This window comes from Pelophylax lessonae (genome assembly GCF_965119305.1).
Source record: "Pelophylax lessonae genome assembly, chromosome: 9".
Classification (NCBI taxonomy): domain Eukaryota; kingdom Metazoa; phylum Chordata; class Amphibia; order Anura; family Ranidae; genus Pelophylax; species Pelophylax lessonae.
The window spans coordinates 173,500,592-173,526,781 of record NC_138776.1 but is presented as its reverse complement, the minus strand read 5'-3'; the positions used below and the strand labels follow the sequence as shown (position 1 = coordinate 173,526,781).

At 41.4% G+C, this 26,190-nt stretch overlaps 1 protein-coding gene across 1 annotated transcript in view; it reads left to right on the top strand.

The window, feature by feature from the left end:
• Positions 1–634: 634 nt before the first annotated feature.
• The window catches only part of MMRN2 (multimerin 2), an 87,089-nt gene continuing 61,533 nt past the window's right edge, over positions 635–26,190 (top strand). Inside the window, exon 1 of the mRNA XM_082269348.1 lies at positions 635–980. Within this exon, the coding sequence (XP_082125474.1) occupies positions 694–980 (287 nt within the window). The 5' untranslated portion in view covers positions 635–693. The remainder of the gene's footprint in view (positions 981–26,190) is intronic.

The following is a 26,190-nucleotide window of genomic DNA, read 5'->3' as shown; positions in this document are numbered from 1 at the left end:
CAAGTGTAACTCTTATAAAATATCTAAAAAAATTGAATACTGAAAAATAAATGCAAGGTGAACGTAACCTTTACCATTAAGATTAGTAACAAGCATTTAGCACCACCTTCTAACTAACACAGAAGTTTTCAAGTATTGTTAAAGTCCTGTAGAGCATACATATACATAGACAAAATTATTTTCCTTGCTTCTTTTGACAGATTACCAATCATATAGCTCAACATTGCATAGATATGTCCGTGAATATGCAATAGTTTAAGGAAACCTAATGTAAACTTTACAATATTTGCTCTCCCTTAAACTAACATCCTTTTCCTCCCAGTAAAAGCAGCTCTGTCTTACACAGGCCAGGCATAGGGGCTCTGATAAGGCAATGTTCCTTAGCGCAGAGTCCCTATGTAGGCTGCCAGCAGCTTAGCTTCCTTTAAAAAATATTCCCTTTTTTTTTTCCCTCTGCAGGCTCTCCTTAGTAAGTTTAGTGCTCACCACACAGGAACAGGCCCTCACATTGTCTGCTGACCTTTCACATTTCCACAGTAGCTGGGAGGGATTGTGCGTTTTTTCCGTTCTTTGTTAAAAAAGTTCCCCCACCCCTAGTTTTAAACTTGAAGGCAGTTCAAAGGGGTTTCTTAAAGACTCTCAGTAAGCACTTAGAAGCTGAAGTGGATCTGTGTGTGTGGAGAATAGAAGACCATGGCAGAAAGGCTGTGTGCTTTAATAAGTCTTCTTGGGCTGATCAGTTTGGTCACCACTACTTTGGTCAAGCCACATATTTATACCGCTGGATCTTCCCCTATTGCCTCAACGCTTGAAGTGCATGGGGTATCTACCTTTGCTCATGGTCTACCTGGACACGAGGACACAATTGAGAGCAAGGATGTTTTACACCATGGCAATAGGCATTTACCAAAAGCTAACCTACCTGACAGCCGGGGGACAAATTCTCCTCCTTTGACAAGACCACCTGTACCAAAAAGAGGGTAAGTGACATTTTTAGCAAATCATTACAGTTTTAATGAAGGAAATGATAATCACTTAGTAAGGTGAACTTGCATTCAGTTTGAATATCCTAACTATATGCAACAAAAAAAAAAAAAAAGATTTTTCCTAGCACATTTGGTATTCAAAGTGAGCGCAGGTTCACAATAATTATGAATATTGAGTTGATCTGTGTATGTGTTCATATATATGTATATATATATATATATATATATATATATATATATATATATATATATATATATATATATAGATATACTGTTGAGATAGATAGATAGATAGATAGATAGATAGATAGATAGATAGATAGATAGATAGATAGATAGATAGATAGATAGATAGATAGATAGATAGATATAGCTATACATATATATATATATATATATATATATATATATATACATATATATATGTGTGTGTGTATATATATATAGTATACAATACATTGACTGGAAAGGGTTGGTCTAAGACAGCATCTAAAGACAAATTTGGTCCAGATGACAGAGTGAAAGGGACAGCTGGCACATTGTTATATTGTTATAAGGCATCCCATAAATGCACTGTCTGCGGCCCAAGGTTGCCATTTCCCTTTTGTGTTGTATGTGGGACATTTGTACCCTTATATGGTTAAGAAACACCTTGATTATTTGTACCGTAATTGAAAATGATGACATCACTTCAGAGCTCACAAAAAGTATAACTGGGACAAATGGGCATTACAAATACATTTTAAAATGAATGTAAGAACAGCAGGTAGTTGCAAGTTTATATTTTTTTATGTTTCAATATCTCTTTATTATATTTTTCCAAAAAACAAATAATATACATACATAAAATAAAACGGGAAAAAAAAATTATTGACAATTTTACAATAAACTTGTCAATTATAACATTATTCCTTAAAAACAAAAAATGAAAAAAGAAAAAACAAGAAAAGGAAAAAAAAAGGAAAAAAAGTTTATATTTTTCATGAGTAAAAATTTTTTCTATACATTGCAATAATTGTGTTAGTCTATTTAACAAAGAACTGAACAAAATACAATAATGTGAAATCATTTTGGTAACGAATCATTTTTATATTAAACAGAAAAAAAGTTAGTAACTGCAGCTGAAATAGAAATTAATAATAGAAGTGACATTCCCAAATCCTTGGATGAAATTCAGTGACATTCCAGAAGTGTGTTGCCATTTCCGGGATTTGCCTAATCTTCCTTCGCAGGAGAGGGCTAATACAACTGAAGTATAGCTCTGCCTCTGAGTTTATTTCCAGTAAAATATGTATAATTTTTACTAACTGCGCAATTAAAACCATAATAATGGGCCTCATTATTCTGTCCCTGATAGCTTCCAAATTTGTTCCATTTACTCATTTTTAGATGCAAGTCTGATTGAAAACCTTAACAGTTGGGGGAATTCAATTTTTGCTTGCTAATGCAATAGAGTCAAGAAGTCCTTAAAGTGGAACTTTAGACCAAAAATAAAAAAAGGGCCAACAGGCAGGAATTTTAATGCAGAAGTGACATGCTTTGTCTCTTCTCTTCTGGCTGTATGCCTCTGTACAGTGCATGCGCAGCTCACTGTGTAAATTCAGCATTGCCAAATCTAAATGAACTAAGGCTCTATTCACACTTGTAAGACTCCAAAGTTGCGCCGGCTTTGGAGTGCGACTTTGACACAACTTTGGATGGGTGACACTTGGATACGACTTTGGCTTTGGCCCTGACCAGTGATAACGGGGTTAGCGACGTGCTGACGTCGCCGTGCTCTTACGATTCCGGAAGGACGGGTGTCCAGCTGAAGCCGGCCGGCTTTCCATATGATTTTAACGCTTTTTAACCTTTATCCACATGTAAGTGCAATATTTTATTATTCGTTTCAATAAATGACAGTTTTACACTATGGTGCCTTTCCCATTTTTTATGGATACCTATGTCCTATTGCCCTGTAAGCTCTGAGGGACCTTCATGGATGAATGCCTGTGATCCCCCATCTGAATTCAATAACCTGGTGGAGTGTACAAGCGTTCTTGATCCTTGAGGTCAGATGGTTCTGGTAAGCAATCATTTTTATCGGTGGTGGATATCTCTCAATCGGTGGTGGTTATCCAACAATATTCAGTATTACACTGTGTTTTCACTTTGAAGAATCTGCATTTCTGGAATGTCACTGGTCATATCACTGACTTTTACTTTTAATACTAGTACACAGTATCACACTGTGTTTTCATTCAAATATTTGCAACTTTTGGACTATCACAGGTGGTTTGCCATTGTCATTTATATTTATATTCATATTTTACACGTTTTTGTATTTGTCACTGTACACAATTACAATTTTTATTGTATTTTTCAGCGCAACTATTTTTGGTATTTGTGATAATGGACAACTGTTGTATTGTATAACAATCAGGTACGACTTTCATGCAACTTTTGAGGGTTACCATTGAACTCTAAGGCCCTCAAGTTGCATGAAAGTCATACCAAAGTAGTGCATGAACTACTTTGAAGTCGCTACAATTTTAAGTCGCACATATATGAATGAATATCATTGGAAAACATGGAAAATGACTTGTCATGCGACTTTAATGTCCAAAGTTGCATGACAAATCACACGAGTGTGAATGGAGCCTAAACGCCCTGTTTAACAGTTTAAAAAAAGAGTTACATTCCCGGCATGCCAGGAATGCTAACGGTCACATTTGCTTATGCGGTCAACCAAACTGTCAAACCATCAAATGGCTGGTGTCATGACTGATCACATGTACAGCACCATGTCAGGTACAGATCAAACCGAGGTCAAGATGGCAGCTTCCTTGGTTGGTTCAAAAGGATATGAGAGTTAGTTCACCATTTTAGGATTGAGTTGGTTTGGCTGCAAAAAATTCAAAAAGAAATAACGACAGTTCATAGATCAGCAAACTGACCAATTTTGACTAGGGGTACAGAGACACACCAGTGTTGAGAGAGGGGTTTGGAGTAAAGAGTAAGGCATGTTTGTGGGTGATGGTTGCTAGGACAGTGTCAGCTGTGGCTACACAGATTCGTTGGTTGCTAGGACGCAGGCTACCAGCATCCAGGCAATCAATAATTCAGGGCTTAGAACTGACATCGGGCAGAGCCTGATGGAGATGCTGATACACTAGCACCTCATCTGGTCCTCCTACTTTGTGATTGACAGCAGATATCAGTGGGTTGATTCCATAATCACTATTGGACTGGTCTAGTAGCTATGGAATCCACCCACTGCACCTGATGCGCAACTAGTCTCTTATCCTCCTTTGAGGCTCTGCCAACCCAACGGTGAAGCAGATATTTTACCAGAAGGGAGGGTAGAACCCATCCTCATGTAAGATCTGGGATCAGAAGACACGGTTTAATACCGGGTTAACTGACCTTTCTGTTACAAAAGGGGGATTGTGACTCATGTAATTCCCCTAAACAGGCAATCCATTTGTAATCTGTATTCCTCAATAGCTGCATGTTGATTTCCCTCTGGAAAAGAAGGCGAGGGGTGCTGAAAGTTTGGCAAAAAAGGTCAGTTTCCTGGTTTGAAGATTGAAGATGTGTTATAGGTCCCAACACAAATATTGTAAGTGCTTTAAAAGCTCCTGTGGAACTACAAGTACCAGCTCTTTTAGTAATACAAATCCCAGCACAACAAAGCACATATCCTTGTACTTCTAGTTTGACATAACCTAGTAATGTAAATTAAGAGTTCTGTAGTGATAGACAAAATATACTGTAAAAGAACAAGTTGGATATGTAGTAATCGTCTTTACCGGAAACATGCAAGTGCCCATTCCTGAACAATGGTCAGTCTGGTGAACCTAATGGAAAACTCTGATAGACTAGTTCTCCATCAGGTCCACATTCTTTTTGATTGATAGTGGTTGGGAATCCACAAACTGGTGATGGCAGTGGGTTGATTCCATAGTTATTATTGGGCTGTTGAACAGTTATGGAAGCCACCCAAGCCAATCACAAGGGAAGCAGACTTGATGGGTAACTAGTCAACCAGAGTTCCTCATCAGGCTCCAACTACCCCACAGCAAAACACCTTGACCAATGCATGTGTCTGTTTGACAGGCCCAGTGTCGAGCAGGGAGTTCAGTAATGCTGCTCCTCAGTGCCTGCTACCCCCTGAGGAATATGTACATACCTGTTTCTGACAGATACATAAATCTGACATAAGCACTAACAATTGTGGTGCTGAGGTGCAATGGAATTCAAGAAAATGAGTTTTTCCCAGGGACTGAAAAATAGATGAGTTTATAATCTTAAAGTGTACCTCACTCATTAAAACTAGCTAAATAAGGGCTTGTTCACACCTGCACTGGCCCACTGACAAGCACTTTTCAGAGGGCATTTGACAGGCTGTGAGAAGGCCTCCTCACCACCTGTTTTAACCTCTAGGACTGCACCACAACTACATGCACTGTACGTGGTTGAGGGGCAGTTGTGGCACAGCCCCATTCACTGTATTATCCCAAAAGTTAAACATTCCCAATTATCAGCATCCAAGCATATCCTCAATGCTTTGCAATGCAAAAGTACTCAATTCTCCCAAAAAGTGTTTCAAATATGATTCATGCATCAGCTAAGCTCTCCTTCTGAAATAGACTCATCAAAAGCTGTGGACCACTATATGCAGAGGCATAACTATAGAGGTTTACAACTGACACCCGGCCCCATGCTTCATTGCGCCCATGCAGCTCCCCTGTTTCACTAGGCTCTACATTTACATATAAGGGGCAGTATATAGAGGAACTGGTCCTCTCCATTTTCTTCCCACAGCTGCTGAAAGCCAGCTTCTTCTCCTTTCCCTCCCGCTGACATTTAGCAGCTGCAGGAGGAAAATAGGGGGGATTGGTTTCTCTATATGCTGCCCCATCACCGCTTCTATCCAGGTTACTCTTGTTTCCTGTTGCCCCTGGGTCCCCTGTGTGCTCCCCTGTGTCCCCCACAATGCTGCCAGCTTCCCCCCCCTTTCTTCTGCTGGCTGCTGCAGGAGACTTTCAAGATGGAGAGCAGGGGAAGGGACCAGTAAATATGTAGATTACAAACCCCTTTCTTTTCTGAATGGACACAGTAAGTGATTGGTACTGATTTCTCCTGTGTCCATTCATAACTTAAGTATAGTAAACTGTGCTTCAGTTTGTGAATGAGCTGAAAGCTATGTACAGAGCTAATATTGTCCATTCATTCTGTGAAGCTGAAGCTGCAGAGATGTAGATTTAGGGCTGTTTCCTCAATATCCTTTCTCTGTCTTAAAGATGAAACATCAGCATGGCCTCTGCTATGTTTTGCCTTGCTGGAGTTTCTAATCCTGTTATGACACGGCGGTGCTATATTATTTCCCTATTTTTCTTGTTGCAACCATGCTCTTTGCACAGTGTGAATTTTTGAAATGTTTGACTTTGTGGTATTGTACTTATGCAACTTTCTGACGATGCCTTTTGTTGGATGTTTATATGCAGTGCTTAACTCAATAAACGTTTGTTTGGTTTAAAAAAAAAAAAAGATGAAACATCAGAGGTCTGTTTAGACCCAGATTTTTCACCAAAGCCCCCCAACAGTGTTCCTAAAAAATAATAAATAAAAAATAAATGAATAAAACATTACTGCCCCCCTCCACTGCCCCACTGACAAAGTCCACTGCCATACTGATACCGTCCACTGCTGTACTGACTGACGCCTTTCACAGTCCTATAGACACCAGTGTCAGAACTACCAGAGTCACAATGTCAGGACCCAGACCTGAACCTGGGACCTCCACTGTGCCTGGCAATCACTCTGCTTACTAAGCCACCTGGAATGCTGGATAGCTCCCTGGACAAATCCTTGAATGATCCTGCTGTGAATCTTCATTGTCTTGAACCTTGAACCCTTTTCTCCTCCCATGAACTTCCTGATTTAAGACATGTCTCTGCACTTCCTGTTTGCCAGAATATCGTGCCATCACCAGCCAATATCTCAGTTGTCTCTTCTGCTGCCATCCGTATCTTTGATACCGTTCATTATCGACACTTGGCTTGCTCCTTGTCTATGCTTCTGCCTAATCCCAACCTGCAACTACTCATTACTGACTATGCTTCTGCTTGATCCCAACCTGCTATATCTGCTACTGGACCCTGGCTTGCTCACCTCCTGGTGGGGCAATCCTGAGGACTAACACGCAGAAAAATACATCTCCACCATCAGGAGTGCTGGTGAACACTGGTTAGTACTTAGATTCCGCACCTCAGGAGAGTCTGCATCATCTGCCAGAGTGACCTGCCTGTGTTTCTATACAGCTGGTTCCTGTGTACACTGCTATAGCTATTAGTCTTCGAGCCTGACTCCAGATCGTGACACACAAAGGTCAGGCCTGGCCTTCCACCACCACCATGCGGGGGCCCAAGATGGCAGGAAGGGCACCTGCTGCAAAACATGTGAAAGGGTCCTGCTGTGGGACCATAATAAAGGGCCCTGCGACAGGAGTAAAGGGCCCTGGGATTAGTGGAAAGGGTCCCAGGCACAGGAGGGAAGGGCCCTGGTCAGGGGTCTGGGCGGCCTTTCATAATTTGATTTCTTGCACAGGGGCCCTGAAGGTTCTATTTGTGCCTCTGACTATAGGTCTCAGAAGTACAATAATGCAACAAGATTTAAAGCTTGCATGGTGTAAAACCACAAACATCCAACCAATTACACAATAGGAATCACACTCACAGTGAAGAGGGCTATAACAGCACCATAATAATGTGCCTAAACATAATCTCAAGTCCAAAAAAAACTATTTACTGCACTAACAGGTGTGCTTGTTGGGTGCCCTGTATTAAAGAGGCTATCCGGTCATTTTTGTATTTATTAAAAACCAGCAGCCACAAAAACTGTAGCTGCTGACTTTTTTATAATACAAACACTCACCTCTCCCTGGATCCAGCGATACGCTCATCTAAGCCATCCCTTCCCATGGGCTTCTCTCCCCAGTGCCTTCATTTCAACTGTGGACACTCGGCTGTGACAACTTGCGGCTTCACAGCCGGGTGCCCTGCACATGTGCAAGTCACGCTGCACCTCCTGAATGGTCCGGCAATCTTCTGGGACCTGTGAAGTGTCCCAGAAGACTGCAGAGAGAGAGCGGAGAACTTCAGTGATCTGAGCAGAAGTGGGAGCAGATACCTGTCAAAATTAGGTACCCGCTCCCCTCCACAAAAAAAATGACATTCCAAATGTGGCAAGGGATATGTACTTAAATCGGAATGGTGTCTTCAGTGCAACATATAATATAAAGTGCCAAACATGCCCAAATATGCTCCAAACATAAATGTATCCAGTTATGTCCATCACACTTTACTGTTTGGAATTCTTCACAACTCAACATACACATAGAGAACACAGAGCCTCTATAGTGTAAAACTGCAAGCCTTGTGCCAGCTCAAAGTGTCCCTGCCACTCCACACGTTTCGTCATGTGTGGCTTCTTCAGGAGTGGAATGAAGAAGTCAGGTGGCATATGACTGCACCTTTTCTATCACTCTTTACTCCTGTAGCACTATATCACATGTCTCAACTGGCAGTGAGTGTGCATTTTACAATTTATAAAGCAATACACTGTGGTGCTTAAAGTGTACGTTTAGTCACAAATGAAAATTAAAAAAACAGTACAGAGGATATTAATTACAGTATCTTGTGCTGCAGGCTTTTAAATTAGCTGAAATTGATCCCAAAACGACCCCCACCGCCATAATCTTCCCCAAGCTGATGTAGCTGTGACATGCATTCATCAAGAGCACCTGACTATGCCCACTCTTTCTACCCACCTCCTCTATTAACAGAAGCTGTACTATAGCTTCTATGAATGAAACACAATCTATTAATGGAAAATGGGTGGATGATTGAAAGGTCCGTCCCCTTCATTCATAAGTGGTGTTTCATTCATGGAAGCTATAGGATGCCTTCTATGAATAGATGAGTTAGGTAGAAAGGGCAGGCATTCTTGATGAGTGCCTGTCACAGCTCCATCGGCTCTCACCACACTGAAAGGAAAGCTGGAGGGATTTTCAAAATTGACCAAACGATTATATATGTTAATGAAAAAATAAGAATTGCACCCAAAACTAGAACTATTGCCAAATTTATTTTCGCTGTCTGTATCCCTTTTGGTGAATTTACCTATTTAGAACCCTAAATTCTGGATATAGAGGACCTGTCACCTCAACTAAAATTAAATAAAGACAAAAGTTAAAGCCCAACCCCAGGATATTAGCAACCCTGCATTAGCAACCCAGCAACCCCTCTAATTAACCAGTGGTTTGAAAAAAAAAAAAAAAAAAATACTATTCTAATGATCTGTTTTCTTACCTGAAGCCACACTCACATGAGGTTGCCAGCCTGATCCTTCTCTTTTTTTCTTTACTCCTGGAGGGCATTCTTCGGGTGTCCACTTCAAGGCAACACTTCGAGTTGTCAGATTCTCCCTCATAGGCTACAGAGGCAGGAGAACTAACAGTGGATTGTGCCCAAGAAGATTACAAGTAGGGAAAAATGCCTGGTCCGTAGGGAAGGAAATTAGCTTAGCTTATAGAGGAAACTGGCACTTTGATCTATTACACTGCAGGATGGCTTAGGAAGAGGTGGCTCCAATCAAGACTAAGGAGTATGGTAAATAATGCACAATGCACTAAATTTCAGTTTTGCCTAGAGTTAAGTTAAGTTAAAAAAAAAAGCAGGTTAAAAAGGTTATTCTAAATAATAATAAAAAAAAGGCTATTAAAATTGTATACAATCCTGCACACACTCCTCAAACATACATGGCTATATTGTACACTTATAAAACACACAATAACAAGCACAGTATTACATTAGATCCTAATCACACTACACACAGGTATCCTCAAACGCATTATAGGTTTGGGAATGATTGTAAGGTTTATTTAAAGTTGTAAAGATTTTGAGCATAAGTTATTATTATTTTTTATTAATTTTATAGATAGATATATATATTATTTAGCGTATTATTATACTTAATTATTTAAATGTATTGCGTATTATTATACTTAATTATTTAAATGTATTATTATAATTAACCGATTCAATTAATGCTATTTTTATATTTAGCAAGAATTTTTGAGATTTTAGTGCACTGATAGGGGATTTGGGTTTTATAACAAACATCACTAGGCTGATGGATTTGTGGGAGCTGCATCAAGGACCCTTATATATACCAAATATCACAAAGTTTCTTATTATACAGGTAACTAGCCAACAAAAAAATATTGGGCTGTTTTTTTTTTATTTATTCCAGAACTGGGGGACGGGGAGAAAGGGAGCTGGTTCCCCACAAACACATTCCCTGGGAATGCGGAATTGGGGATGAGGGAGGAAAACAGGGGGACTTTCAAGGTACCATATTATGTAAAATTCATCACATTGAAGGATTTATAATCAAAACTTTTATTCAAAACAGAAAAACATAATCTTTAAAAAAGGACCAAGGTCCAGCAATAGTACATAGTTCAAAAGACATCAATTGGTTGATCAGAAGCAGAGTGTGCAGTAAGAAATTCAAGCTTGCATTCCTCTACATGTTTCACGGATAGATCGCTTCTTCAGGAGGATATATGTGCACTCAAAATAAAGACAGCAGTAGGATACAACAAGATGAACATTGTCTATAACATAAAAAAACAGACATATATGATTACATACATCCAATATATATATAAAAACATGTGGGGAAAAGGGTTTGGGCTCACCTGGGGGCGATTAGACTCACTAGCCACTCAGATGGGTCAGCCACAAACACACTCTCACCAGCGAACATGGGAGACAATGATAATAATAAAGTGGTAATACGTTTTTTGATAGGTTATTTATTATTCATAGCCCAGATGAGTGCTCATATGCTGGAATTCAAGCCCAAACAAGCCGGTAGGCAAAGGAAAGAAGGAAGAGAGAGAAAAAAAAAAAAAACTTACCCCTGTGGAATATCATCTCTCCTGTTGCCAGTGCTGTCTACCTAATCATTGTCATGGCTCTTTCTAAATTAGGCATCAGGTCCCTGGGCAATTCTACTGCCAAGTTCACTTGCTACAAGCATTTCCCCTTCTGTGTGCTAAAATTGAATGCGACATCTCACGTACAGTTTCGGAAGTATTTAAATAACTAAGAGTGAATACATCGGTGGCTTGGTATTAGAAATGCATTGGGGCAGAGAAGAACCGGCTACTACAGAATATATTTAGTCACAATATGTTCAGGATGATGGATTTTTGGATTACACTTAACATATAAGTGGCTGAGAGTGGTTGGGGGGGCCGCCCCCCCTGTCATAACACAACAGCTCAGCGGGGGAGATGGCTGTACTAACGTTGGCGAAACAAAGGGAGACCTCTACAAATTGTATCGGTGTCATGTTGCTGCAAGTAAAGTCCATCTACTACAGGGCTAGTTTGTGCATTTTTTTGTGTATATTGTACTAACGTTGGATAATTAGTACAGCTGCTTCAACTGGAGCTGACAGTTTTTTTGTTCAACCCAGTGAGCTGAACGAAAAAAAACTGAGTAGCTAGGGAGGAGCCACTGTACTAACAATCCAATAGTACGTCAATCTCCCTCCTGAGCTTTTGTGTTCTGACAGGAGGACTGCCCCTAGCTAGAACACATCAGTCAGTGCTTGCAGCCATTGTCTTACAACAATGATCAGATGCCAATCAGCAAATTTTTTCTGGCATGCCCCTTAGACAGAAGGCGGTCTGGCTGCCATTCACATGGGCTGAATGTTGGCCGGTTTCTGAACTGCCCGTTATTCGGCCCGTGTGTACCAGGCATTGTCACCAACTAAATGCTTATCTAAAATCAAACATTCAGAGAGACTGCTTTATTAGGTGCTGCCTGTAGGGAAGGGTGAAGGGTTTGGCCCGAACATTTGCTGTTTGCTCGTTCGCTCGTTCGACGAACACCCGAGGGGCGTTCAGTCATTTGTTCAGCCCGCCGAATAACCACAATGCACTGCGTCTCTGCACAGTGCATTGGAAGCCCTGATTGGCTGAAGCAATGAAAGCTTTGCCCAGTAAGAGCACAGAGCACTGTCAGAGCCATGATTGGAGAAAGTAATGATGATTCTATCCAATCATGGCTCATTACTTAAAGTCCCACCCCACACTATAAAAGTATTCTTTCAATAGCAGCCATTTGTAGTGTGATATCGGTGTGGAGAGAGATAGAATAGGACTGTTTAGTCAGTGTGAGTGTAGTGCGATCATTCATTTTTACTTTAGTGTGAATCTAGTGATAGTTCAGTCAGTGTGAGTGTAGTGAGTGGCCATTCATTTTTACTTTAGTGTCAGTTTGTTTTTGTCAGGGCAGGTTAAGTGCAATAGTGCATGTTTAACGCAGTATATTTCAGTGCGTTAGTGCACGTTTAATGCAGTGTATTACTGTGCATTTCTGCATGTTTAACACAGTATATTTCAGTGTGTTACATGCCGTTTAACTCAGTATATTTCAGTGCATTGCTAAATGTTAAACACAGTATATTTATGTACGTTAGTGCAGTTTTACTGCACTATATTGTAGTGTGTTGGTGGAGTGTGTCTGTGTAGTGAGTACTCAGGTTAAAGTGCACCACTTTCCATTGATTAAAGTGCATCCACATACACACTGCCACATCGTTATTACATTTTGTTAATAGGCACCTTCCCATCATGTCTGGGAGGCCAACAAGGAGAGGCAGATGTTCCAATAGCACTGTGAGGGGACCAGCAGCATATGTGTCCACAGGCAAAGGTGGATGTTATCAGTCCTTAGGCAGGGCATCATTTCCTCCGTTTAGTGATGTTGCCTGTGCTATCGGGCCACAGCATGCAGAGGAGGTGGTGGACTGGCTTACTAAACAATCCTCATCCTACGTCACCCAAGCAGAGACTAGTGCAAAGTCCACAGCAGCTGTATGGAGGAGTCAGCTGAGTTTTTTTAACACAGCTTCAGCCACTTGCTCCTTGATGATTCACAGCCATTACTTGATTAAGATTTTGGTTCTGAGGTTGAGGAAGGTAGGAACATGAGCCTACAGAGAGGGGAGAACACCAGTCCATAAATTGGCAGTCATGTTCCCCCAGCCACAGCTTATTGCCAAGTTGTCTTCAATGACCAATTTTACACCTGTTACTTCTATCCAAAGTCTGCAAAAGAGACACCAAAATTTATCTAAAAAATCTCTAATCTTTTTCCCAGTGCAATACATTTTGGCCTAATCATACAGACTGGATCCCCAAGCCGTTGTTTACAAAATAAAGAAAGTTTTCAGAGAAAATATAATTTTTGGCTTTATAAATGCAATTATTTCTGCAGCAGCTTCTATACACAGAACAGATGTGCCACTTTACAGGTAGACTAAGGAGACCCTCCAGGCACTATATTGAAAGGAATTTTTCATTTTGATTGTTATTTTTAATTTCACTTTAAGGCCTCATGCACACAGGCCTTTTTTACAGCTGCTGTTTTTAGCGTTAGACTTTTTTTCTGCAGCCAGTAAACTCTCCAGCATGTTATCCTATGTGTCCATGTAGTTTTTTTGCAGGGGCGTTTTCTGGCTGGAAGAAAACCCAGAACTAGTGGGTTTTGAGAGCAGTTTTTCAGCTGTAAAAACACTCTAACTATGATAAAAGCTTAAAACTGTAGAAAAACACCAAAAAACTCAGCTATTCTGCGTTCGGGAGTATAGTTTTGCTAAAAAAGCTAAAAAAAAAAGGCTACAGCTGAAAAAAGCTAAAAAACGCTGAAAAATTCTACTGCAAAAAAGCTGAAAAACATCTTCTACAGCTACAGCTTTCTTCTGACATTTTGATAACGTCTAGTGTGCATGAGGCCTAGGCATCAGTAAATTAGTACCTGGACCCCCATAACCATTGAATGCCCAATTACTTGCATATAAGCCTTCAAAATTAGCACTTTTGATTTTTCCAGGTCGGGTCCCATAGACTTCAATGGGGTTCCTTATTTGGTTCCAAACTTTCGCGATGTTTAAATGTTCTGGTGTGAATCCAACAGGGGGTGATTCGGTCCATCTCTAGCTGCCATTACATTATAGATAGTTATTATTTATTTACTACTGCTACTTATTGTGTATAGCGCCATCATCGTTGTTTTCATAAAAGGGCTTAAGCAGCCTACAGATGAGTCTGTTTGTTTTTCGTTCAGCCATGTTGGTGTCGATGGGGGAAATGTCCCTGCTGAGTCATTGTATTCTGATAGTGGGGAGACTTCCTCACTGTCAGAATACATTGATCAGAGCTGCAGGCTATAGTCTGCAGTGCTGATTGAGTGGAGAAAATCCGACAAGGAAGTTGTACAGTAATCAATCGGTAAATCAACTTCTATACAACCTCCCTGCCTATATATGGATCGAAATTTGTCCAGTCCCTGGTGAGCCAGCTAAATTTTGATCCATATATGGCCGGCTGTACACTTCAAATAGCCTCAACCCATTAAATTTAATGAGCTGAGAGCTGTATGCCATCCAAAAAGTGCATTAAAAGAAACCCATTTTCCTTTTTTGTCAAAGCTTAATTGAACAATCTGAAGTTAGAAGCTGGTTGCCTACCATTCACAACTGATTTTGTACTCTCCAATTTTTGTAAATCAACCCCACTGTCCTCTTTAACTACTTGCAGACCTCCCGTGCGGGCCAGCCGCTCTGCACCGGATCACGTACATGAACGTGATTAGGCAACCCCGGGTAGGGGCATCCGCCGCCCCCCTCCCCATCTGTGCTGTGATACGGTACAGCACAAGTCGGTCAGCAGGTCCGATGATTTATGCCCGGGACCCGCTGATCGGGCTAGCGAATCACAGTACAGAGTCCTGTGTTTACAAGCAACATAAGGCTCTGTACTAGAAGCAGAGATGTGGCTGTTTTTTCTCTCCCTGCAAAGTCAGCCACATCTACTAATAAAAGCAGCACATATTGCACACATTACACATTGTTAGGCACACAGTTAACCCTTTCATTGTCCCTAGATATTAACCCTTTCCCAGCCAGTATCATTAATACAGTGACCATGTATATTATTATCACTCTATTAGTGTCACTGGTGATGTCAGTTTCAGTTAATGATTTCCCCCAGGTGTCAGTTAGTGTCAGATTGTCTGCTGCATTATCGCAGTTCTATTATAAGTTGCTGATCGCTGCAATTGCTAGCATAGAAAATAAAAAATAAAATAATTTCCAGTATATATCCCGTCATTTGTAGAATATATGAATTTCACGCAAACCAATTAATAAACACTTTTTTTTTTTACTGTAGCAGAATACATTTTGGCCTAACTTTTTATTAAGAAATGTAATTCTTATATTTTTTTTATTGGTTATCTTTTATAGCAGAAAGTAAAACATTTATTTTTTTACATTTTCAGCCTTTTTTTATTCATATAATAACAAATAAAAAACACAGTGGTGATCAAATACCACTAAAAGAAAGCTGTATTTATGTGAAAAAAAAGACAAACTTAATTTGAGTACTGTTTTGCATGACCGCACAATTCCCAGTTAAAGTAGCGCAGTGTTAAATAGCAAAAAAATGGACTGGTCAAGAAGGAGGTAAAACCTTCCGGAGGTCAAGTTGTTAAAATACATGCATGTGTTCTCAGACACCCTAAAACCAAACTAGTTTTCTAGTAGTAGTGACCACAGCCACTAAACAAACATGTCAATTCTAAAGTTTGTATAAAAAGTAACACTCATACATTATTCTACATTTCTAGTTTTGTAATAGGTAACACATTATTGATAAAATTGGCTAGCCATTTTATATATCTGTAGACTTCAAATAGATATTTAGTAAAGCATTTTTTTTTTTGACATGTAAAATATGTTATTCAACGACTCCTCTCAACACTGGCTACCAAGGATACATGGAAGCATTTCTGTTGCTAGGGTAGCTTGACACCTGTAAAGAAGTGGGGAAACCCCATCAATTTCCATCACAACTTCTCTTTTATCAATTGATGTCAATCTGCATTTCAGTAAACAAAGGAATATAATGGGAAATTCAATACATATACAAATTCGAGCATTCTTCAGATAGTATGAATGGGGTCTGCCCCAGAACTGAACATTGTCACTAAAACTACTTCAGTTTAAAGCATACATTTTATAATTCTCCAGAAAAATTTTAACTCTTAAAAGTAGGTATAAAGTAGAAAATATGGGATCTTTAGAATTATAAATACTAAATATCACAATAATTAAACCTTGGTTAGAAGGCACAGGAATTATTCTTTTTTTAAAATATAGGTTTATTGACTTTAACCACTTCCATACCGAGTCATGTAAAATGACGTCGGCAAAGTGGTTGTCTAGATCCGGGCCGCCGTCATATGACGTCGGCCCGTTCTAGCTGCTACTGCGCGCCCCCGGCGGCGCGCAGCGGCGCGATCAGGGATGAGGCTCGTCCCTCGGACATAGCCCATCACTGATCAAGGTAAACAGCCAATAGAAATTGGCTGTTTACCACGTGATCGGCTGTGTCAATCACAGCCGATCACATGAGCGGCTCCAGCACGAGCCGCTCGTTCTCTCTGCAATGCGCGCCCCCGGGGGCGCGCAGAGCAGCGATCGGGGACGAGGCTCGTCCCTCGGACAGAGTCGATCCCCGATCTAGGTAAAGAGCCAATGAAATTGGCTCTTTACCACGTGACCGGCTGTGTCCAATCACAGCCGGTCACAAATGTCAACAGAGAACACGGTAACTAGCTGTCACCGTGTTCTCCTCCTCACACACTGATCCTGTGTGAGGAGGAGATTGTGGTAACAGCTAGTTACCAACTACAGTGCACCCTAAACACACTGATTGCCCCCCCCCCCCAATAAAGAGCACCTGTCACTAGCCCATCAAAGTACCCGAGTACCTGTCATCAGGTACTCAGATGACAGGTACTCGGGTACTCTGATGGGCTGGTGACAGGTATTCGGGTACTCTGATGACAGGTACTCAGGTACTCTGATGACGGATACTCTGATGACAGGTACTCGGGTACTCTGATGACAGGTACTCGGGTACTCTGATGACAGGTACTCGGGTACTCTGACGGGTACTCGGTTACTCTGATGACAGGTACTCGGGTACTCTGATGACGGGTACTCTGATGACGGGTACTCGGGTACTCTGATGACAGGTACTCGGGTACTCTGATGACGGGTACTCGGGTACTCTGATGACGGGTACTCGGGTACTCTGACAGGTACTCGGGTACTCTGATGACAGGTACTCGGGTACTCTGATGACAGGTACTCGGGTACTTTGAGTACCTGTCAACGGAGTACCCGTCATCAGAGTACCTGAGTACCTGTCACCTACCCATCAGAGTACCCGAGTACCTTCCACCTGCTCATCAGAGTACCTGACGCCTGAAGTACCCAAGTACTTGCCGCCTGCTCATCAGTACCCATCACTACTCATCAGTACCTATCACGTATCAGTACTGATCATCAGTACCCATCAGTACAGTATCACCTATCACCTATCAGTCAGTGAGTACTACTCATCAGTACCTATCACCTGCCTGTCACCTGCCCATCAGAGTACCCGAGTACCTGTCACCTGCCTATCGGAGTACCCGAGTACCTGCCACCTGCTCATCAGTACCAGAGTACCTGTCACCTGCCCAACAAAGTACCCGAGTACCTGTCACCCTTCATACAGCCACCATGTCTAAGTCCAAAAAGGTTTATATACGTCGTCCGTTTAAACCTAAACACCGGTGTTATGGCAGCAGATAGCTGCCATAACCCTGGTATTTTTTTAAACGGTGGACGGTTGGCTTTCCGATAAGGGTGGTCCCAGCGGCGGATTCGCCGTGGGATCACCCTTCCGGGATGGCGGAAGAGGCGCCCCCCCCTCCCAACGCGTTCCGGTCCTTTTCCCTGCTTACCGGACCCGCCGGCAGCGGGGAAAACGATCCGGTCCCGAATCCTCACAGACAGGATGTCGAGTGAGGGCAAGCTTGCCCTCACTTGACTCTATGGTCTTGGAGGACCGGAGCTACGGAAAATGTTGTTGCCTAGCAACCGGTTTAAAGGTCCTTTTTTTTTTTTCTTTTCATTTTATATTATAATTATTTTTTTTTTTTTTTCTATCTTTTAGTGTACTTGTGAGATCTGAGGACTTTTTGACCCCAGATCTCACAAAAAAGAGGTCCTGTCGTGCCTATTTCTATTACGAGGAATATTTACATTTCTTTTAATAGAAATAAAAATGATCAATTTTTTTTTTTAAACGGTGTAAAAATAAAAAATAATAAATAAAATAAATAGTAAAAAAAAAAAAAAAAAAATTAAAGCGCCCTGTCCCCGTTAGCTCGCGCGCAGAAGCGAATGCATACAGAAACCCCGCCCACATATGTAAACGGTGTTCAAACCACACATGTGAGGTATCGCCGCGATCGTTAGAGCAAGGGGAATAATTTGAGCCCTAGACCTCCTCTGTAACTCAAAGATGGCAACCTGTAGAAATTTTTAAATTGTCGCCTATGGGGATTTTTAAGTACCAAAGTTTGTCACCATTCCGTGAGCGTGCGCAATTTTGAAACATGACATGTTGGGTATCTATTTACTCGGCGTAACATTATCTTTCACATTATGGAAAAAAATTGGGCTAACTTTACTGGTTTCTTATTTTTTAATTAAAAAAAGTGAATTTTTTCCAAAAAAATTGCGTTTGGAAGACCGCTACGCAAATACGGTGTGATAAAAAATATTGCAATAATCTCCATTTTATTTTCTAGGGTCTCTGCTAAAAAAAATATATATAATGTTTGGGGGTTCTAAGCAGTTTTCTAGCAAAACAACTGATTTTAGCTTGTAAACACCAAATGTCAAAAATAGGCCTAGGCAAGTGGCTAGGATGCATGATGATGCTCCTTGGATGTTAGGCCCCTCTATATGGCTAGGCTGTGAAAAAGTCTCACACATGCGGTATTGCCATACTCAGGAGGAGTGGCAGAATGTATTTTGGGGTGTCATTTTTGCTGTGTACATGCTATGTGTTAGGAATATCCTATAAATTGACAACTTTGTGTAAAAAAAAAAAGTTTTCAATTTTTTCCCACATTTTCCAAAAACCTGTGGAAAAAAATGATATGTTCAAGCGACCCATAATGCCTCATAGAATATACGTTGGAGTGTTTGCTTTCCAAAATGGGGTCATTTTGTGGACTTTTCCATTGTATTGGTGCTCTAGGGCCTTGAAAAGTGTGATAGGTAGTAAGAAAGTTTTATGTGTATTTATGCTCCTAGAACGCCTGAATGTGCTTCTTGGACGTGGAGTCTCTTTTTGTGGCCAGGCTGTGTAAAAGTCTCACACATGTGGTATCGCCATACTCGGAAGGAGTAGCAGAATGTATTTTTGGGTGTAATTTTTGCTGTGTACATGCTATGTGTTAGAAATAGCTTATAAATTGACAACTTTGTGGGAAAAAAAAGAAAAAAAAATTTTTTTCTTCATTTTCCCAAGAATTGTGGGAAAAAATTACAACTTCAAAAAACTCACCATGCCTCTTACTAAATACCTTGGACTGTCTACTTTACAAAAAGGGGTAATTTGGTCGGTATTTGTACTGTCCTGACATTTCAGGGCCTCAAGAAAGGAGATAGGCAGTCAGTACATCTGGTGTGATCAATTTTCAGTAATTGGTACCATAGCTTCTAGACTCAATAACTTTCACACAGACTAAATAATATACACTAATTTGGGTTAATTTTACCAGAGACATGTAGCAGTATACATTTTGGCCCAAATGTATGAAGAAAAATTTATTTTTTGCAAAATTTCATAATTGAAACTAAAAAAAAGTGTTTTTTTTTCAAAATTTTTGCTCTTTTTTTGCATATATCATGAAAAAAAAAAACCCCCAGTTGTGATCAAATACCACCAAAAGAAAGCTCTATTTGTGTGAAAAAAATGATAAAAATTTTGTTTGGTTATAGTGTAGCATGACTGAGCAATTGTCATTCAAAGTGTGAGAGTGCTGAAAGCTGAAAATTGGTCTGGGCAGGAAGGGTGTCTAACTGCTCTGTATGGAAGCGGTTAAAGACAAACATGCATTAAAAAAAAAAAAAAAAATTGTTGCCCAGCACAGCCCACAGAAAAGGGCTGTGCACTCAAACAAACATTAACCAGTTCTGGACCGGAAAGGATTTTCCCCCTTAATGACCAGGCCATTTTTGTGCGATTAGGCACTGCGTTACTTTAACGGACAATTGCGCGGTCCTGCGACACTATACCAAAATAAAATTGATGTTTTTTTTTTCCAACAAATAGAGCTTTCTTTTGGTGGTATTTGATCACATTTGCGATTTTTTTTTTGCGCTATAAACAAAAAAAGAGCGACAATTCTGAAAAAAAAACAATATTTTTCATATTCTGCTATATAACAATCCCAAAAAAAAAATAAAAAAATAAAAATTTTCATCCTTTTAGGCCAATTTGTATTCTGCTACATACTTTTGGTAAAAAAAAAATCGCAATAAGCGTATTTTGATTGGTTTGTGCAAAAGTTACCGTGTCTACAAACTAGGGGAAATATTTATGTCATTTTTTTACTAGTAATGGAGGCGATCTGCGATTTTTAGCGGGACTGCAACATTGCGGCGGACAGATCGGACACCTAACTTACATTTTTGACACTTTTGGGGGGACCAGTGACATTACTACAGTAATCAGTGCTAAAAATATGCACTGTTACTGTAATAAGGACATTGGCAGGGAAAGAGTTAACACAGTGGTAATCAAAGGGTTAAGGGTTAGCCTAGGGGATGTTTTCTAACTGTATGGGGGAGGGGCTTGTGAAATGACCATAGAGACCTGTGTTCCTATATAGAAGGATCACAGGAGCTCTGTGATCATCCCAGAGAGAAGAACGGTCAGCTGTGTTTACAACAGCTGACCGTCCTTCTCTTTCAGCAGTCGCAGCCGCCGGTCCCGTAGATTGGCATCCCCGCTGCCTAGTTGGGGCGGTGCCCCCCAGAACCACACGCATGACCGACGTAGGGCTACGTCGTTTCGTGCAGCCGAGCCAGCCTGCTGCAGTAAAACTGCGGAGGGCGGTCAGCAAGTGGTTAAACAATAAACAATAGTCAATTATCTTCACACGCGTCTCTCGTGATTAATAAATACATGGTCACTAGTAATTATACAGGTAATAGAGTTTTGAGTCAAGTAAATATTATTCAAAATGAATAGGGTGGTCAGCACATCCAAAGAGTGATATTGCCATCATATTGACACTGGGGTAAGAGTCAGGGGGCTAGCTATCCATCTGCCCCAAATTTTATGAAATGTTTTAGCTCTTTTCCGAGTCTCAAATGTGAGTTTATACAATGGTATACTGTACAATGGTAAAGAGCCAATGGTTAGTTTCAGCCATTGGGATCTTGTTGTCATCCCTTCCATGATAGTAAAATGGACTTCTTTGCATAGAAATATAAGATGCTGAGTAGTTTCTTAGCATGAGAGGGTATAGGCAGGTCACCAAAAATGTCCATAATGAAGATTTTGGGATTTACAATGTTTGGCAGACCTAGTGTGGAGAAAACAAAGGACCCTATAGCTATCCAGAAGTCCTGAACCATGGGGCAAGTCCAGAAGCAATGTAGGAAATCAGCAGTCTGGCCGCAGCCTCTAAAACACTCAACTGAGGGAGATAATCCCATTTTATATAGCTTAGCAGGATTGAGGTGGGAGTGGTGAAAGATCTTAAGTTGTATAATGCGGTCCCGAGAGGATATGACTAAGGACTTATACGTGTCACTAAATTCAGAGCCTTCGGCCTCCATGAGAGGAATGTCCAGGGAGGTCCTCTTCGTCTGAGCAACCCCGAATCTAGGGTTACACTCTGTGGTAAGGGCAGCATAATATGCGGCGATAAGTTTATTAGGATCTGGGTGTCCTAACATTTTCTCCAGTGACGGCAGGATTGTACAGAGAACCACATTGCGCACAGACAGCATGTCAAAGTTGATAGTAGTAAAACAGGTAGGTGCGTGGTAGGTCAAAGTCCATGCGCAATTGGTAAAAAGACTTAAAACCCTGTGCAGTGTATAAGTGGTATAGATATTTAATCCCCCCTTAGAATACCATCGCTGTGAGTTAGGCAGGGAGTATAATTCCTGCAAGTTGGGGTTGAACCACAAGGAGTTGTTGGGGGAACAGATATATTTATTTATTAAATAATATTAAAATATCAGTTTCTCAGAAGCCAGTTAGAAATTATCTTCAAACTGTATGGCTGAATACGCAGTGCACAGACATTGCGTGTGATCTGTACAGCAACGTGGTGCGAATCACATGCAATGTCTGTGTTCGCACTAGTGTGAATCAGCCTTAAAGTGGTTGTAAAGTCAAAAGGTTTTTTATCTTAATGCATAGAATCTGTGTGCAGCAGCCCCCCTAATATTTACCTGAGCCCCATCTCGATCCAGCGATGTTGCAGGAGAGTCTCAGCTGCCTGGGACTCTCCTCATTGGCCAAGACGGTAGTGCGGCACAATTGTTTCCCACTGCTGTCAATCAAAGCTAGTTAAACAATGAGGAGAGAGTGAGGGCTGGGCCAGGCTGGGCCGCGGCTCCGTGTCTGAATGGACACAGGGAGCTGTGGCTCAGGTGCCCCAATAGCAAGCTGCTTGCCGTGGAGGTACTCAACAGGAGCTCCGAAGAGGGATCCAAAAAGTGGAGGATCTAAGCTGCTCTGTGCAAAACCACTTCAAAGAGCAGGTAAGTATACCATGTTTGTTATTTAAAAAATATCACTTTTAATATCAAAATATTTCTATCAGTCTCACGTGTGCCCCTTACCTCCATAGCCAGTTTTTGGATAAAGGTAAACTAACGCTTTAAAGAATATGTAAACCCAACATTTCATATTCCTGATATGTGCCTGCTGTACCATTATTGTGTTGCTTCCTTTGTGTAAATTCCTGTTGTTCCTGCCAGTCCATCTCCTTTCCTTTTAAAAAATGACCACACTAAGCATGAGAGCACACAGTGGTCATTTATCTGTATGATGGGAACTGCTCTCTCCCCCCCAACAATATTTTGCCTTTAATTTCTATTTAAACTGAATGATTTGTTTAGGCTCGGTTCACACTAGGGCAACCTGTGAGGCGACCTGGTCGCCTCACAGGTCGCCGCAGGTCGCCTCCCATAGGGAAGCTGCGGACCCGTTCTAATAGGAGCGACACAAGTCGCTCCGACCTAGAAAAAGGGTCCGGAGCTAATTTGGGGCGACCAGGAGGCGACCGCCATAGACTTCAATGTTATGAAGTCCGTGGGGGCCGCTCCGAGGTCGCGGCGCGCTGCTTGCACCGCGACCTCCGAGGTCGCGGTGCGAAGTAGCGTCGCCTGCATGTGAACGGGGGCTTACAAGGTGATCGTTTACAATCACCTTAAGCCCATCATAATTATGTGTTTATAATTAGATTTGTTTTCTTTTCCAAATCAACATAATCAAAAAAAAAAAAAATACAAGAAGAGAACAAAAAAGCCAAAAATCCCTTCCCTCCTTTCTCTTCCCTCCATCATATTTATAAGCTAGAGCAGGGGTAGGGAACCTATGGCTCACGAGCCAGACGTGGCTCTTTTGATGGCTGCTTCTGGCTCGCAGACAAATCTTTAATAAAGGGGGGTGTGTCCGGACGTGAGCCGCGCTGAACGTGTAGTCCCAGAGCTCCCCCGCGTCTACCACTCAGTCCAGTGCCATCCGCGTAGCTGTGCCCGGTGCCAAGTAGATTTCTGCACCCATCGACGATACTTTGTGGGCTACCCACCGCTACCCTCAGTTCGTCTCTGGGTGACCGGATTGCCGTGCTATGGACCCCGCAGTCTACTCGCGGTACCGCCGCCGGCTCGTGTGCTGTGCATTTGAGGGCCTTGGCAATCACCGCCTGGTAAGGAGACCTGCCATCCGCTCCCTGCGCCCTGACAGACACCAATCTCCTTCCCCTCTGACACCCGGGGACCCACGGGAGCTGCCTCTCACATACACTTCTGTGGCCTTCAGCGGCCGGCTGCCATTTTCTCAGGGCCTTTACTCACCTCCATCACTCGCAGGCCTGCAGGGGCTTCACCACTCCGGCCTCATTGCATACCTGCCTGCTCTGCTCTCTTCCCAACCGGACTACGGGCACTTTCACACGGCTCCATCTACTCACTGTATAGCTGTGGCCCATGAATATGAATATTAAATAAAGGTTCCCGACCCCTGAAATATAGTGTATGGCTCTCACGGAAACTACATTTGAAAATATGTGGTGTTTATGACTCTCTCAGCCAAAAAGGTTCCAGACCCCTGAACTAGAGCTATAAGTCTTTGCTTACTAATATACTTAATAATAATAATAATAATATAATAATACTAATATGATTATATTATTATTATTATTATTTTTACCTATTATACTGCCTTTGGCATATGAATGTATATTAGGTAGCGATATAAGTTGAATTTGTGGATTACTCAGAGGAGTTCTGCTGCACCCCTAGTTGTATTAAAACTTTTGTGTGTTGCTTGTTTCTCTGCTTAAGTAATTAGCTACTGGGTTATTTCTAGTTGCCACATAATAATACTTTGGGAAAGCAGTCCCCAAATGAAACCTGGACAAGGATCAGTCCAAGTAATGTACAAGCCCCTTGTCCGAAAGAGCTAGCAGGGGAAATGAGAACAATGCAGGCGTTAGACAGTGTTTGCAATGTATTACTTTAACAGGAAAGCACTTCAATATATGATTAAGCTTTTCCTTCTGTACATTTCTGTTCCAGCACTAACCTTCCATGAGCTCAGCTAATTATCTTCTTATCTCTATCCGGAAGGCATAGTATAACTGGCCATATTTGTCATAAAGTATTTTAGCACTTATAAAACCAGAAGTATATTTATTAAAGTTGATCTAATCCCTAACGGAGTGACGCTTAGTTTCCTAAAGCACTGTGAATCATAGACACTTTCCATTTTTTAAATTTTTTTTAAATAAAATTTAGATTTCTCCTTTTGTTATATACATTATATTCATGTTTTCATCTCAGTGCTGATCTCATCCAATATTCTCAGCTATTACCTGTGTACCTGCACGTGTTCCACTGTTGGCTGCATTTATTTGGATTGGCTTTCGGATGGCTGTGACAACAGTTGACCATATCTGTATAATGTGATGGCACAGCCACTTGAAGACTCCATCAAAGGGCATGTGATGGGGGTACGAAATCTACATTCTAACCAAGTTCTTTGGTAAGAACTTAACCGCTTGCCGACCGCCGTAAGTACATATACTGCGGCGGTCAGCCCCGTGCAGGCAAAGTGACGTATGGGTACGCACTCGCCTTTGAGCCAATAGGGGGAGAGCGCGCACCGCCGGAGGCACGCTCCCCCCCTCGCTCATCCACTGACACCTCCGCGCGAGTGACCGGCGGACCCGATGTCCGCCGGTCACTCGCGAACGTCAGTTATAGAGGGAGAAAGGCAGGCAGCTAATGTAAACAAAGCCGCCTGTCATTTTCCCTTGTGTAACAGCAGAGATCATACGGTCCTGCTATATAGGATCGTAGATCTCTGCTGTTACTTGAAAAGCCACATCCCTGCACAGTTAGAAACACACCCCTAGGGACACACTTAACCCCTTCTTCTCCAATAAAGTTAACCCCTTCCCTGCCAGTGTCATTTTTACAGTAACAGTGCATATGTGTAGCACTGATTACTGTAGTAATGTCACTGGTACCCCCAAAAGTGTCAAAAACGTCAGTCCGCCGCAATGATTGCAGTCCCGCAAAAAAAATCGCAGATCGCCGCCATTACTCGTTAAAAAAAAAAAACAACAAAAATTACAAAAATCTTTCCCGTAGTTAGTAAACGCAATAACTTTTGCGCAAACCAATCAAAATACGCTTATTGCGATTTTTTTTACCAAACATATGTAGCAGAAATCATAAATAATAGTAGCGCAAGATCCAACATCTAATTGGATAATAAAGTGACCAGTGAGCAATATAAATATAGACATAAATCACTTAAAATCACTTAAAATAGTTCAGAACGTCCCAAAAGTCCTTAAAGGTGAATAACAGAAAGTCCCATAAGCAGCCGATGAAATCGTGCAATCTATCAGGGTCACCTCCTTATCCACCACCAAGTGCCAGGGGTAAAATCAGAAGAAGTGGTAACTCA